Source organism: Ipomoea nil, unplaced genomic scaffold, assembly GCF_001879475.1.
Source record: "Ipomoea nil cultivar Tokyo-kokei standard unplaced genomic scaffold, Asagao_1.1 scaffold2662, whole genome shotgun sequence".
Lineage (NCBI taxonomy): Eukaryota > Viridiplantae > Streptophyta > Magnoliopsida > Solanales > Convolvulaceae > Ipomoea > Ipomoea nil.
The window spans coordinates 2,358,274-2,374,062 of NW_017619090.1; the positions used below are offsets into that span (position 1 = coordinate 2,358,274).

General features: G+C 35.5%; 3 protein-coding genes across 3 annotated transcripts; all 3 read left to right on the forward strand.

The window, feature by feature from the left end:
• The first annotated feature begins 6,521 nt into the window (after nt 1-6,521).
• Nucleotides 6,522-13,555, forward strand: LOC109154871 (receptor-like protein 12). Its single transcript, XM_019302611.1, has 2 exons — nt 6,522-8,623; nt 13,542-13,555. The coding sequence occupies exon 1, from the start codon at nt 6,712-6,714 to the stop codon at nt 8,389-8,391; it is 1,680 nt and encodes a 559-aa protein (XP_019158156.1). The 5' UTR covers nt 6,522-6,711; the 3' UTR covers nt 8,392-8,623; nt 13,542-13,555.
• Nucleotides 12,236-15,078, forward strand: LOC109154958 (receptor like protein 30-like). Its single transcript, XM_019302686.1, has 2 exons — nt 12,236-12,756; nt 13,820-15,078. Exons 1-2 carry the CDS (start codon nt 12,236-12,238, stop codon nt 13,821-13,823), a joined length of 525 nt encoding a protein of 174 aa, XP_019158231.1. The 3' UTR covers nt 13,824-15,078.
• LOC109154959 (receptor like protein 30-like) lies at nt 13,927-14,541 on the forward strand. The gene is made up of 2 exons (XM_019302687.1): nt 13,927-14,056; nt 14,198-14,541. Exons 1-2 carry the CDS (start codon nt 13,927-13,929, stop codon nt 14,539-14,541), a joined length of 474 nt encoding a protein of 157 aa, XP_019158232.1.
• Nucleotides 15,079-15,789: the final 711 nt, after the last annotated feature.

Genomic DNA, 15,789 nt, shown 5'->3' on the forward strand with positions numbered 1-15,789 from the left:
GATCGGATGAATCTTCTTATAAAAATGCAAGACTTCTTGAGGATTGTGAAGATTAAAATCTGGATGAGCTTCTTTGAAAACTTCACAATCACACACACTGGTTATGAAAAGCTTTTTGGATGAACTTGTTTGAAGAGTTTTTCTTAGATAAAATCAGTTGAACAACCAGCACCTTCTTCAGTGGTGAAGAGAGGTATCTATAGGGGAGGAAAAATTCATCCGTTGGAGAGAGATGATATTTCAAACCTACCAACTGTTAGACTAAATATATCACATGTATCATATAATATGTGATAACAGGACTGACTAACCTCCAGCCATAGTTCTTGAGACGGTTGAGCGATTCGGACTGCTGCAAAGATAACGAGTATTTTGTCACTCACTTTACTTAGCTCTCTCTAGATGGTGTACGAGGTATGTAATGTGAGCAGTGAGATGACTGGTGACCTTATATAACCACTGGCCATCATTGTGGTTGTATGTCTTTAGGTCTCTTAAACCCTAACCAGACTCTTAATCATAATGGTAGTCTAGTTATTAGGTTATTAGTGTTGCACCACATATCAAATACTGAATATTATCATAACTTATCCTAATGTTATAATAATAGTAACGGATAAAACGTTACATTCTCCCACTTGGTGCAAGCACTACCACTCAATAGCAGAAAAACACCAACCACAATGATATGTTCTCATTAGCGCCAGTAGTATCCATTATGACCAAATGTAAACTGTCGTTGAGCACTTAATTAGGAAACAAAACCCAACTAAATAAACCCTATGTTTATTCCAAGTCCCTGAAGTACATTTTCTCATCAATATGAAGCAAATGAAGGTGTACACACTTAATTGAGAAAATGTCTGAATGCCAAAGAATTTTATTTAAACTGAATGTATATACAAATCACAAAGTGGATGAAAGTCTCATTTCCTGAACCAGATCCTTGAATTTAACTGAAGGCATGCATTTAGTCAAGGGATCTGCTAACATCAACTCAGTATGAATGTGTTCAATAAATATAACTTTATTTTTGACACGATCCCTAATTGCTAAGAACTTGATGTTGAAGTGCTTAATTCGACTCCCACTTTTGTGGTCTTAGCTAGGAAGATTGCAACTGAGTTGTCATAGTAGACTTTCAATGGCTTAGATATAGAATCTAAGCCCATAGATAAAATTCTTTAGCCAAACACCTTATGAAGTAGCCTTGAAACAGGAAATTAAACGAACTCAGCTTCCATGGTAGAAGTAGTTATTAAGGACTGTTTAACACTTCTCCATGAGATAGCACCACCAGCCATAATGAAGACGCACCCTGAAGTTGATTTTCTAGAATCAACACAGCCAGCGAAGTCCGCGTCTAAATAACCGACAAGATCTAAATTGTCCGTCTACCTAAACCCAAGCTTGTAACCTTTGGTTCCTTTGAGATACCTTAGAACCTTCTTTACAGTTCTCCAATGGTCCAACCCCGGATTGTTCTGGTAACGCCCTAGCATTCCAACCGCAAAAGCAATATCCGGCCTCGTACAGACTTGAATATATCCAAGACATCCAACTGCTGCAGCATAAGGGATGTTCACCATGGATTCCTTCTCCAAATCATTTTTCGGACATTGGTCCAAACTGAATTTATCCCCCTTAGATATGGGAGCAGCGTTCGGTGAACAATTTTGCATATAAAATCACTCAAAAAATTTGTTTATATAGGTTTCTTGCGGCTGGCGTTCGGTAGTAGCATTATTGCTTTTGTCCTTTTTCTCTGACAAGAATTAAGTACTAATCATTTAATGCTCATTGATTTTGTGAATATCATTCCTAAGACTCCTTTTGTCTAGGATGATTGCCCAACTGTGAGACATAGACAACATTCTCTTTACTTGTGTATTAAATTTGTCTATTTAATTTTTAATTTTTTATTTAATTTTTTTTTCAATTTTTTAAATTAATTATTAAAATTTATTAAAAATTATTTAAAAATTATTAAAAATGCCAACTCAGCTGCCACGTAAACAGATAACCTGTTAAAATTGATGGTAACCTGCTATCCAGTGAAATTACATACATTTGAAATGTTCAGTGCCCTAATTACACATTTTTTTAGTGTTCAGTAACCTAATTGTTTATTTTTTTCTTTCGTTCAATGACCTAATTGCATTTTCAGGTTATGTTCAGTGGCCAATTTCAACCTTATTTCTTAATAATAATGCGTTTAAATGAATGTAAAGTGGTGTCATTTCTGTGTTTTATGCTTTTCTTTATATCTATGCAGAATAAGTGCATATTATTATTATTATAGAGGAGGAGCTAAAATATATAGAGAGATCGGGGAATGACTTGGGTCAGATGAATTGAAGTATATTATTAGGAATCAGAGCATATTCTTTCTTTTATGAAGTTTTGTATTTTTCATAGAGAATGATTATTTGTGGTTTGTATAATTAATATATTTTAGTTTATCTATATATATTTTAGTTTCAATTATTACTAAACTCCAAATTGAAATGTTCCCTAAGTGAAATTTGTTTCACAAAAATTGGTGGAGCATTTGGAATATTAACCGGCCGGCGGCCTGCGGCAAGGAACTATATATATCTCAAAGCAAAAGTGCAGCTTAGTATCATCTATTCTATCTTCAAATTAAACCAAATTAAAAATGGAACATCTTTACAAGATACTTGTCGTCATATTTCTATGTTTTGCAGTGCACAGTCATGTGGTTGTGTCTTATTCATCAACCTCCAATTCATGCACCGGCAACGACTCCTAGTATTGAATGCTGGCGGCATAACTATTCAATGAAGGTGATGGAATGGAATATGGAGGAGGAGGATGTAAGATTGTGAAAGGAATTGTATTCATTAATATGAATAAGCAGTCTATGAGAGGAGAATAAGAGGGAAGTTACAATTACTAACTAGTCTACAGGAGCCTATTTAGAACAATTAACTATATACAAAATATCAACCACTCATATGATCTTGCAACCGGTTATGTCTTTCAATAACCGGTTATGTCTTTCATCGGACTGGTGAAAATTTTCAGTTTCTGGATACAAAGTCAATTTCCCAAAGACCACTCCAATTCTTGTGAACCAAGTGCCACGTACTTAAGAAACTTTCCAATTTATGGGTACAAAGTGAATTTCCCAAAGCCCACTCCAATTCTTATTAACCAAGTTCCACGTAAGAAACTTTTCAATTTCTGAATACAAAGTCAATTTCCGGAAGACCACTCCAATTCTTGTGAACCAAGTTCCACGTAAGAAACATTTCAATTTTTGGATACACAGTAAATTTCCCAAAGACCACTCCAATTCTTGTGAACAAGTTCCACGTAAGAAACTTTTCAATTTCTGGATACAAAGTCAATTTTTCAAAGATCACTCCAATTCTTGTGAACCAAGTGCCACGTACTTAAGAAGCTTTTCAATTTATGGGTACAACATCAATTTCCCAAAGACCACTCCAATTCTTATTAACCACGTTCCACATAAGAAACTTTTCAATTTCTGAATACAAAGTCAATTTTCCGAACACCACTCCAATTCTTGTGAACTAAGTTCCACGTAAGAAACTAACTTTTCAATTTTTGGATACACAGTCAATTTCCTAAAGACCACTCCAATTCTTGTGAATCAAGTTCCACGTAAGAAACTTTTCAATTTTTGGATACACACTCAATTTCCCCAACGCCACTCCAATTCTTGTGAACCAAGTTCCACGTAAGAAACTTTTCAATTTTTGGATACACAGTCAATTTCCTAAAGACCACTCTAATTCTTGTGAATCAAGTTCCACGTAAGAAACTTTTCAATTGAATTGAAAGTGGTTTGCCACCTATAAATCTATGACTAAAAATGAAAACATTTTGATTTCTGCATTGTATAATGATAAGATATTTTCAAATGTATCTTCTTTCCTTTTTAGTTTTTCCCTTTATTTTCAAACTTTGATAATAGAATATATATATTCTCTTATCTTATTATTATTATTATTATTATTATTATTATTATTATAAAATAAAAAATAAAATCTCACCCATTGGCCATTGCATGTCATTCCTCTGATCTATATATTAGCTAGCTACTCTGATCTGATTTGATCGATAATAAGCACTTGGATCTCCTGCATGGACATTATTAGATATTAGCTCCGATCCACTCACACCTTACTACAAAATGACACCACTACTACTACTTTATATTCATTTAAACACATTATTTCTCATATTTCACTTTCTCTTTATTTGGTTGCAGGGTAATATTGTGGTTGTATCTTCTTCCATGTTGATGTTGTCAAGTACTACTACAACTCAAAACCGGACTGCATCATGTGTACACAGCCAATGGTTAGCACTGTCACAGCTAAGAGCTCTCAACTCTCCAATGAAGATGATGGAATGGAATATGAAGGAGGAGGAGGATTGCTGTACTTGGGATGGGGTTTCATGTGACCCTGCAACCGGTTATGTCACCGGACTCGACCTCAGTTTCAACATGCTGTCTGCTGAAATATTTCCCATTTTCAATCTTCACCATCTTCAAACTCTCAATCTTTCTTGCAACAATTTCAACTACACTTCATTTCCGTCCGGGTTCGAGAAACTAAAGAATTTGACTCATCTTAACCTTTCGCAGACCTCTTTCTCCTCAGATTCCTGTGGGGATTTCGAGGCTGACGAGGTTGGTGTCTCTTGATCTTTCCGGGATGCCCAATTCTGTAGAGCTAAGAAAACCAAACCTTGAATCTTTTTTTATGAATCTAACTTCTTTAAAAGAGGTGTATCTTGATGGTCTGGACCTCTCAGCACAAGGCTCTAACTGGTCTCAAGTCTTATCCTCTGCATTGCCTCATCTTGAAGTTTTAAGTTTGTCATACTGTGATCTCAATGGTCCAATCCACCCTTCATTTGCAACTCTAAAATCTCTGTCTTATTTGCAGCTTAGAGTTAACAATCTGTCTTTTGATTTCCCAGAAAATGTCTTTCTCCTTCCAAAATTGAAAACCATTGACATCTCCTGTAATCACCTTCTGAGTGGCCAGTTTCCAGAGTTTCCAAAACACACCTCTTTGCAAAGAATTTCACTTTCTCAAACAAATTTTCATCGAGAATTGCCCGTGTCCATTGGAAATCTTCAGTCACTGAAATTTTTAGATATTTTTAGCTGCAATCTCTCAGGTTTAATCCCATTTTCACTAGCAAACCTCACAAGTATTATTGAGTTGGACATTAGACACAACAGATTCACTGGTTCTTTACCCCCATTTCATAGTACAAGTGTACCAAATCTCTGGTACCTTGACATGTCATTCAATCTTCTCACGGGTGGAATTCACTCGTCTCTTTTCACGCTACCATCTCTGGAATACTTGTACCCAGTGGTGGACCCAGGAATTTTTTCCAGCGGGGACAAAATATTAGCAAAATTGATAATTAGAAAAAAAAAAATGAAACACTTAAAAAGTATATCCATAAATAATGTTGGATATAAGAAAATTATAAAACACACCAAAACATTATAAAAATATTCATAACAAAATATGAATATAATCAATTTGATAAAATAATTTGAATAAAAGATCCATTATAAATTACACATCTCATCTCATTCTTAATATATAAATGAAGATTATATTATTGTGTTGAAACAATATGTACTATTAATAATAGTGAAAATGAGCCCGCATGGGTAGCTCAACTGGTCATAGAGGTGAAACTTTGGAAGAATGACCAGGGATTGAGTCTCACCAGCGGCAGTGTGGGAGCAACCTCTCAAAGTGAGGGGGGCTTCTTGTGCGCAGTGAGCACCGGTCTAGCCTCTGTGGTTCATGTTCAGTTGAGTTACCATGATTTACATCCTCCCAAACTTCTTGTGCGCAGTGAGCACCGGTCTAGCCTCTGTGGTTCATGTTCAGTTGAGTTACCATGATTTACATCCTCCCAAATGCTCTGACGGGCTGGGGTGTGGGGGGCCCTTAGGGTTGGGGTTCAGCTGGGCTGGGGTGTGGGGGGCCCTTAGGGTTGGGGTTCAGCCTTGATTTACATCTTCCCAAATGCTCTGTCGGGCTGGGGTTGAGGTTCAGCCTTTTTGGAAGAATAATAGTGAAAATGTGAAATGGTAGTGTTAATAGTGGAATAATAAGAAAATGTGAAATGGTAGTGTTAATAGTGGAATAATAAGAAAAGAAAAATATTCATAACAAAATATGAACATAATCAATTTCATAAAATAATTTGAATAAAAGATCCATTATAAATTAAAGAATAATAGTGAAAATGTGAAAAGCTAGTGTTGATAGAGGAGAATCAAACCCTAGCCTGCATTTTGGTCAACCACACGCTCTGCCAACTAGGCCAAGCCACCCTTTGTTAAATTTTCTCTATTTTATAATACTAATACTAACACTTTTACTATATATACACATATACATACAAGGGTTATATAAGGCATGGGGGTGGGGTGAGTGGGGGCAGCTGACCCCACTGCCCCCACTGTAGGTCCGCCTCTGCTTGTACCTGGCTGATAACAAATTCAGTGGTGAACTCGATGAGTACTCTAATAATACATCTTCCTCTGTTTTAGAGTGTTTGTATTTGAATGGCAATCAATTGAGTGGGGTGGTACCTAAATCAATCTTTAAACTTCCTAATCTCATTCATCTATCATTGGGCTCTAACAATTTTAATGGCAGTGTGAAAATTGAGATGCTGCAGAATCTCAAGAACTTGGAAGCTTTAGATCTCTCTAGCATTAGTTTGACAGTTGAAGAAAATGATGATAGAAGCTTTCACTTGCCTCAGCTGAGAGGGTTGTATCTACAGAAGTGTAATTTATTTGATTTCCCAATTTTTCTGAAGAATCAAGTACAACTTACACATCTGAATCTTGCACAAAATCACATCCGAGGTTATGTTCCTAGTTGGCTAGGGAACAACAGCAATCTCGAGGACTTGGACCTTTCTGGAAATCCAATAGATTTTCTTGAACCATCATCAGCTATGGGAAATAGTTCATTCACATCGCTATACTCTGTAAAGATGCATTCTTGCAACATTTCTAAGTTTCCCACGTTCTTGAAAGGCCTTGATGGTTTAGAGTATCTTGACCTTTCTGATAACAAGCTAGAAGGTGAAATACCAAGCTGGATATGGAGGGGGCAGCTTAATTTTGTGAGTATTTCTCACAATTTTTTATCTGTCCTTGATGAATTTCCCTCAAATATTCCTTTAAATGTGTTTGCTATTTATCTTCATGGAAATAGCATCAAAGGATCTCTTCCATCCGGAATATGCAATATGAGCTACCTAAATGTTCTTGATGTGTCAGATAATAATTTGAGTGGTTTGATTCCAGAGTGCCTACTCAAGCATGCACCGTTAAAAGTTTTGAACTTGAAAGGAAACCAATACCATCAAATGCCTTTTAATTTTACATTAGCAAGAAATCTTGCTACTCTTAATATCAATGGCAATCGCTTGAAAGGCAAGCTGCCAAGATCACTGGTCAATTGCAAAATGTTGGAGATTCTTGATTTAGGAAACAACATGATATCTGATACTTTCCCATTTTGGTTGGAAAAACTCCCTTCACTCAAAGTTCTTGTCTTGCGAAACATGTTTTACGGTGAGGTGGAGATTCCTATGACAAAGTTTGTGCTACCAAGCTTACGCATAATTGATTTGTCCTCCAACAATTTCACTGGAGAGTTGTCTATATATTTCCTAAAGAGCTTGAGTGCAATGGCTATGGCTGGGGAAAACAAATCATTACCCAGCCTCATCGGAGAGCATGATGATTACTATCATGATTCAGTGACCATCGTGAACAAAGGATATGAGATGGTGTTGGTTAAGATCTTGACAATATTTGTTTCTTTGGATCTGTCAAACAACAAGTTCCATGGCAATGTTCTTGAAGAGATTGGTGAACTAAAATCACTAATTGTGCTCAATTTGTCACGAAATGCCTTTGATGGAAAAATTCCAACATCATTGGGAGAGTTATCTCAACTAGAGTCTTTAGATTTCTCACACAATAAATTCTCAGGAACGATTCCTCCACAACTCACCAGTCTAACTTTTCTAGAAGTATTGAACATGTCTTACAACCAACTAGCAGGCCAAATTCCATTGGGGAACCAATTCAATACTTTCACGAATAGTTCCTACATAGGAAATGCAGGACTGTGTGGAACCCCACTCTCAAGAAAATGCAGTGAAGATGATGATGTACCAGTAGCACAAGATGAGAGCTTGGAAGGCGAAGAAGCCATGTTTGATTGGACGTTTGCAGTTGCTGGATGTGGGTTTGGGTTAGTTGTTGGGTTAACAATCGGGTTTACATTCTTGGCCGACTGGATTATTAAATGGGTCGTAAAGCAGTAGCAGAAGAAGAAGCAGGCAAGAAGGAAGATGAAGAAAGTGCAGTTAACAGTCCTAAAATTGAGAAGATAGCTTTTGTTTTGTGTTTACATTCCCTAAGTCAAGGTTGTCTCATGTTCTTATCTGCTTAGTAAATATATGCTCAACGCATTAGCTTGTTAAGTTAAATAGTCCATCTTCCTCTGTTTCAAAGTATTTGTATTTGAATGGCAATCAATTAAGTGGCTAAATTATAGTACGTGCATCTTCTTCTTCTTCTTTTCATCATTCGAGGGATCTTTACACGCATCTTCTTCTTCTTCTTCTTCAAGCCACGCCATGGACTCCTCAATGCTAGTGTTTCTATTTTTGTTTGTGGACTTGTTGCATCAATTTTGATCTTCTACTATTATGTTTAGACTTCATCGACAAAACGAACAGCGTAGGATATTCTGCCTCCATAAGCGAAAATTGCTCCACTTATTCAGACTCCATCAGCGGAAACTCTTCTCCTGGCTCTCTAGCTCCTAGCCTCGTCATATATGTACAAGCTCCTCCCATGCAGAAGATAGGACCGCTACCTCCCAAAACGAAGTCTCTAACACTTTTTCGTATGGATATTGATTCGGAGACTTCGAGGAATTCAAGTGGTCTTTGGAAAATTATTTCTTTGTACAATGTTTAGATTTTTTTAAAAAAAAATTCTGGACTATGATAATGTTGAAATAAGCAAATAGCTATACTTAATGATGATAAGGTATAGTTATTTATATTAACATTTGTAATTTATTTTTTATTTTTTTTCAAAAAAGTTTTTGATGGATGGATACCCATACGAACCAATGTTAGAGTTTAATTCTTGTAGTAAATATTATTTTATAAGTATTGCACTTTTTCTTATAACTCCTATAGTTTTCATTAGAGTTAATTTTTCTAGAGGTCCATTGTCTCTTCATAATTTTCTTTTATTATTTTTCCGGTTTCAACCAGTTTAATTGGTTTAGGACTATACTAAAAACTGGTTGAAAAATATGGTTATTAAAAATTAGAGGTTACCTAAAGTTCTAAACCAATTAAACCTGTTAAAACCGGAAAAATAACAAAAGAAAAATATGAAAAGATAAAAATACACTTACTAAAAATAGAAAAAGTCATGAGAAGAACTAAAAGTGTCCAAAATATAATAGTCTGAGATGTTAAATGGCAAAAATGATCGTCTGGGACTAAATTTGGAACTGCCGCCAGAGACAAGGGACCTTTGGTGGACTTAACTGTTTTCATTATAAGTAATTCTTTAACTCCTAAATATTACATTTTAATTTTAAAATATTTTATTTTATTCTCAAAAGTATCATAATTTTTCCTAATAAGTGTAGAGTATGTTAGGAACATTTTGTATTAAGATTTTGATAATACCAATGTAACTTAGATTGTAGACCCCTAACTTTTATCATTTATTTTGCTACCTTCGTTCTAGACGAAAGGTGCCATAACTCACCATGTAATTCGTGTTAAGATAGTCAAACACACGAAACCGAGTTATGATCCTTTAGTTAAGACTTCTTGAACGAAAGAAGACCGAATGATTGAAGCAGAAGCTACATCAGCAAGAGAATCTACCTCTCGGGTATGCCACAAATGGAGAGATACTCCTTTACAGCCACCAATGAGGACGAAAGTAATCTTTCGCGAAGAGACGTTAAGTCTATGATTAGAATGCCAAGACAATTCATCTTCTCGTAATTCAAGAGGAATGTTGTCTTTGTCTCAGCTGATGAATCATCCTAGGAACAAGTTATTCCAAGGACAAGGAGCACATAAATCAAGACGCATTAAATGCCATTGTACCTCTTTTCTGAGCTAGAAGACAAAACTTGCAGAAGTTCTTGCCTCCAACGACTACATGGTACAACCGCATTAAATGGAGCATTAAATGCAGTAAGCTCTCCGGGCATTACCCACTGGTCCATAGGTTTGAAATAACATCTCCCTCCAACGGATGAATATTTTCTCTCATATAAATACCCATCTTCTCCATTGTAGAAGGTGCTGGTTTTTCACTCAATTGATCATATTCATACAAAAGCTCCTTATACAAGTTCACTCTTCCAAGCTTTTGAAAACCAGTGATTCAAGTTGTGAAGTTTCAAAGAGAGCCATCAGATTTCACCTTCACAACCTTGAAGAAGTCTTGCATCTTATACGCGTTGATCATCCATCATTCAACCAATCAGTCAAGACTTCAACCTGTTGGAGAACCACGCAAATCTTTTCTACCAACCCTCAACTCTGAAGAAGACGTTGATAGAGGCGGAGTAAACTCTAGGAATTGAAAAACCTTTAAGTAGCTGTCCGGCTTAGTGATCAAGGAAGCTAGCTTGACATAGTTTGTACTAGGAGTGATAGTGCAAACCTTTCACGAGTTGTGAAAGAAGAGTGGAGTAGGCACAGTTGGCCGAACCACTATAAAAATCTCTCGCCTCTCTTTCTCTATTTACATACTGTTTTACTTTCGTGCATTGCATATCATAGCCCCTCAAACCGAAAGTTTTTATTAGCATAAACCAGTGCAAAGGTTGAACTTTATTTTTTAATGTTAATAAAACTTATCATCATAGGTTCAAATCTCATTAACAACATTTTTCTTATCTTCACTTGTCTATTTTATCTCTTTCATTCCTTCTCAATATAAAAAAAAAAAAAAATAGTCTACTTTTATAATCATCTAATTAACAAATTAAATATTCTTTTAGTCTACTTTTTATGAATCATTCAATTAATGTAATATACAAGTTTATATTATATTTCATTGTATTCGAATTAATTTAGAAAAACTTAAAGTTGATCTAACTAAAAAATTTAAATTAAAACGTATTTATTAATATAGTATTATTCAAATTATTTTATCTAATTTATTATGTTTCATATGTTATAAATATTTTCATATTGTCACCCCACTTAAGTATATTTTTGGTTCCAACTCTGATTATCGTGTAATATATCAAAAATATTCTATTGTAATTTATAATGTATTTTGTATTTTAACTTTATTATGACTGTTTGATATTTTATAATTGACAATTCTAACGTTGTTTAAACTTTACCCCACTCACAAAATTTTCTAGCTCCGTCCCAGGAAGTGCTCCCAATCTCCCATGCAAACTAACACAACTCTCACCGTTAATAACATACAATTCTAAATGCCTATTGTCATTTCAATTTGTAGTTTAGTAATAATTGATACGGAGTACTAAAACTGTATAGTATATATTAATTATAGAACCCACTCCTCCCTCCGTTCAAAAATAATCATTCTCTTGAAAAAACAAAATACAAAAAATTATAAAAGATTATTTAATTGAGTCTGAAGAAAAATTTAAATATGTACAATTTCAATTTTGCCCATCAAAAAATATGTTAAATAAAAAGATATAAATAATAATAAAGTTTAAAATATTAAATAAATTACATTTAAAATGACTCTTAGCTCAGTCTTGCTTTAGGCCTTCTTTATGCAAATTATAAAGATGGTTAACACAACTTTCCTCAAAGATACTTTACCTAAAAGTTATTAATATTTTAAATTTAATTTAATTTAATACTAACTTTTTCTATAAAAAAAATGACGGAGTATTACTTTGATAACTTTAACAAATGTATAGCCAAGACATGCTTTTAGGTCTTCTTTTATTCACTCTTTACCCATTCATTCTTTATCTCAAAAAAAAGTATGTGATAAAGAAAAAGTAATTTTAAAATAAAATATCACCTAGCTCCCTATAATATGCAGCACTTCTCTTGCATGGACAGACATTAGATATCATCTCCACACCTTCAACATAAACATATTACATATATAATACACAAAATGACACCACTACTACTTTACATTCATTTAATTCTCATATTTGTTTTTATTGTGTTGCAGAGTAATATTGTATCTTCATCTTCATCATCATCTTCTTCCATGTTGATGTTGTCAACTCAAAAATGTGTACACAACCAATGGTTAGCACTGTCACAGCTCAGAGCTCTCAACCTTCATTCACCCGCACTATCCCCGTTTTATCCATGCGACGAGAGGAACTCTTCAAAGAAGATGATGGAATGGAATATGGAGGAAGATTGCTGTAGTTGGGATGGCGTTTTTTGTGACCCTGCCACCGGTTATGTCATCGGACTCGACCTCAGTTTCAGTATGCTGTCCGGCGACATTTTTCCCATTTTCAATCTTCACCATCTTCAAACTCTCAATCTTTCTTGCAACAATTTCAACTACACTCCATTTCCGTTCCAGGGGTTTGAGAAACTCAGGAATTTGACCCACCTTAACCTCTCGCACACCTCTTTCTCTGGTCAGATTCCTGTGGGGATTTCGATGCTGACGAGGTTGGTGTCTCTTGATCTTTCCTCGATGCCAGTAGAGCTAAGTGAACCAAACCTTGAATCTTTTTTTATGAATCTGACTTGTTTAAAAGAGGTGTATCTTGATGGTGTAGACCTCTCAGCTCAAGGCTCTAACTGGTCTCAACCCTTATCCTCTACTGCTTTGCCTCATCTTCAGGTTTTAAGTTTGTCCGATTGTGGTCTCAATGGTCCAATCCACCCTTCATTTGCAACACTAAAATCTCTGTCTTATTTGCAGCTTAGCGATAACAATCTGCCTTCTGATTTCCCAGAAAATGTGTTTCTCCTTCCAAAATTGAAAACCATTGACATCTCCAATAATAACCTTCTGAGTGGCCAGTTTCCACAGTTTCCAAAACACACCTCTTTGCAAATTTTGTCACTTCATGACACAAATTTTCATGGAGAATTGCCCGACTCCATTGGAAATCTTCAGTTACTGAAAGTTTTAGATATTTCTAGATGCAATCTCTCGGGTTTAGTCCCATCGTCACTAGCAAACCTCACAAGTATTATTAAGTTGGACATTAGTGAAAACAGATTCACTGGTTCTTTACCCCATTCCACAGTACAATTGTGCCAAATCTCTCGTATCTTGGCATGTCATCCAATCATCTCACCGGTAGAATTCACTCTTCTATTTTCACACTACCATCTCTTGCAACTTTGTACCTCATTGCTAACAAATTCAGTGGTGAACTAGACGATTTCTCTAATACATCTTCCTCGGTTTTACAGAAATTGTATTTGAATGATAATGAATTGAGTGGGGTGGTACCTAAATCAATCTTTGAGCTTCCTAACCTCGTTTATTTATCATTGCCTTCTAACAATTTTAATGGTAGTGTGAAAATAGAGATGTTGCAGAATCTCAAGAACTTGATATCTTTAGATCTCTCTTGCAATAGCTTGACGATTGAAGAAAATGATGATAGAAGCTTTGACTTGCCTCAACTGATGTTTTTGTATCTACAGAAGTGCAATTTATCTTACTTCCCGATTTTCCTGAAGCGCCAAGTACATCTTTTTTATCTGAATCTTGCAGATAATCACATCCAAGGTTATGTTCCTAGTTGGCTGGGGAACAACAGCAATCTCAATGTGTTGGACCTTTCTGGAAATCCAATAGATTTTCTTGAACCATCATCAGCTATGGGAAATACTTCATTCAGGTCACTATACTCTCTAGCAATGCATTCTTGCAACATTTCTAAGTTCCCCAAGTTCTTGAAAGGCCTTAATGCTTTAAAGATTCTTGACTTTTCTGATAACAAGATAGAAGGTGAAATACCAAGCTGGATATGGATGCATCAACTTCAATTTGTGAATATCTCTCACAATATATTATATATTGTTGATGAATTTCCCTCAAATATTTCTTTATATGTGTTTTATCTTTATCTTCATGGAAATCTTATCAAAGGATCTCTTCCATCCGGAATATGCAATATGAGCTACCTACAAGTTCTTGATGTATCAGATAATAATTTGAGTGGTTTGATCCCGGAGTGTCTGGTCAAGCTCGCAAGTCTATCAGTTTTGAACTTGAAAGGAAACAGATATGATCAAATGCCTTCTACTTTTACATTTGCTGACAATAATCTTCAATCTCTGAATATAAATGGCAATCGATTGAAAGGGAAGTTGCCAAGATCACTGGCCAATTGCAAAATGCTAGAGATTCTTGATTTAGGAAACAATATGATATCTGATACTTTCCCATTTTGGTTGGAAAAACTCCCTTCACTTAAAGTTCTGATCTTATGAAACAACATGTTTTATGGTCAGGTGGAGATTCCAAGGACGAAGTTTGTGCTGCCAAGCTTACGCATAATTGATTTGTCTTCCAATAATTTCACCGAAAAGTTGTCTAAATATTTCCTGCAAAGTTTGAGTGCAATGACTGTGGGTGGGGAAAACAAATCAATACCTAGCCTCATTGGAGAGCATGATGAATACTATCATGATTCAGTGACCATCGTGAACAAAGGATATGAGATGGTGTTGGTTAAGATCTTGACAATATTTGTGTCTTTGGATCTGTCAAACAACAAGTTCCATGGCAATGTTCCGGAAGATGGTGAACTAAAATCACTAGTTGTGCTCAACCTGTCACAAAATGTTCTCGATGGGTGAATTCCAATATCATTAGGAGAGTTATCTCAACTTGAATCTTTGGATTTCTCAAAGAATAAATTCTCAGGGACGATTCCTCCACAACTCACCAGTCTAACATTCCTGGAAGTATTCAACATGTCTTACAACCAACTAGTCGGCCACATTCCTTTGGGTAACCAATTTAATACTTTCACGAATAGTTCCTACATTGGAAATACAGGATTGTGTGGAATTGTACTCTCAAGGAAATGCAGTGAAGATGATGATGTACCAGTAGCACAGGATGAGAGCTTGGAAAATGAAGAAGCCATGCTTGATTGGAGGTTTGCAGTTGCTGGATGTGGGTTCGGATTGGTTGTTGGATTAACAATTGGGTTTGCTTTTTTGGCAGAACTAATTATTAAGTGGCTTGTAAAGCAGAAGAAGAAGAAGAAACCAAGGAGGACTCAGAAGAAGAAGAAATCAAGGAGGACTTAGAAGAAATTGAGCACAATTATATTGTTACCTCTTTGATTAAGAAAAGGAAAATACTTGGTGTACTCCCATTTTAAACTCTCAACTTGTACTCCCTCTCACATGCTTTTGATGTAGACACTTTTCAGTGGACCCACATGATGAAAATAACCAATCCTGGTTTGCCACCTCAGGGAGTATAAATGAGAGAGTAAATTTTGGGAGTCTATGTAGTAGAACTTTTAAGAAAATTAACCTTTTGTTTTGTATTTTACGTTCTCCAACATTGTCTTGTACGTATTATATGTTTAATGCCTTTCTTCTTCCCAAAAAGATTGAATCTCAACCCTAAGGGTCTTCCCGACCTGACTCAACAGAGCATTTGAGAGGATGTTCATCATGGTAATTCAACTGAACACAGAGGTTAAATCTTTGCTTACTGCG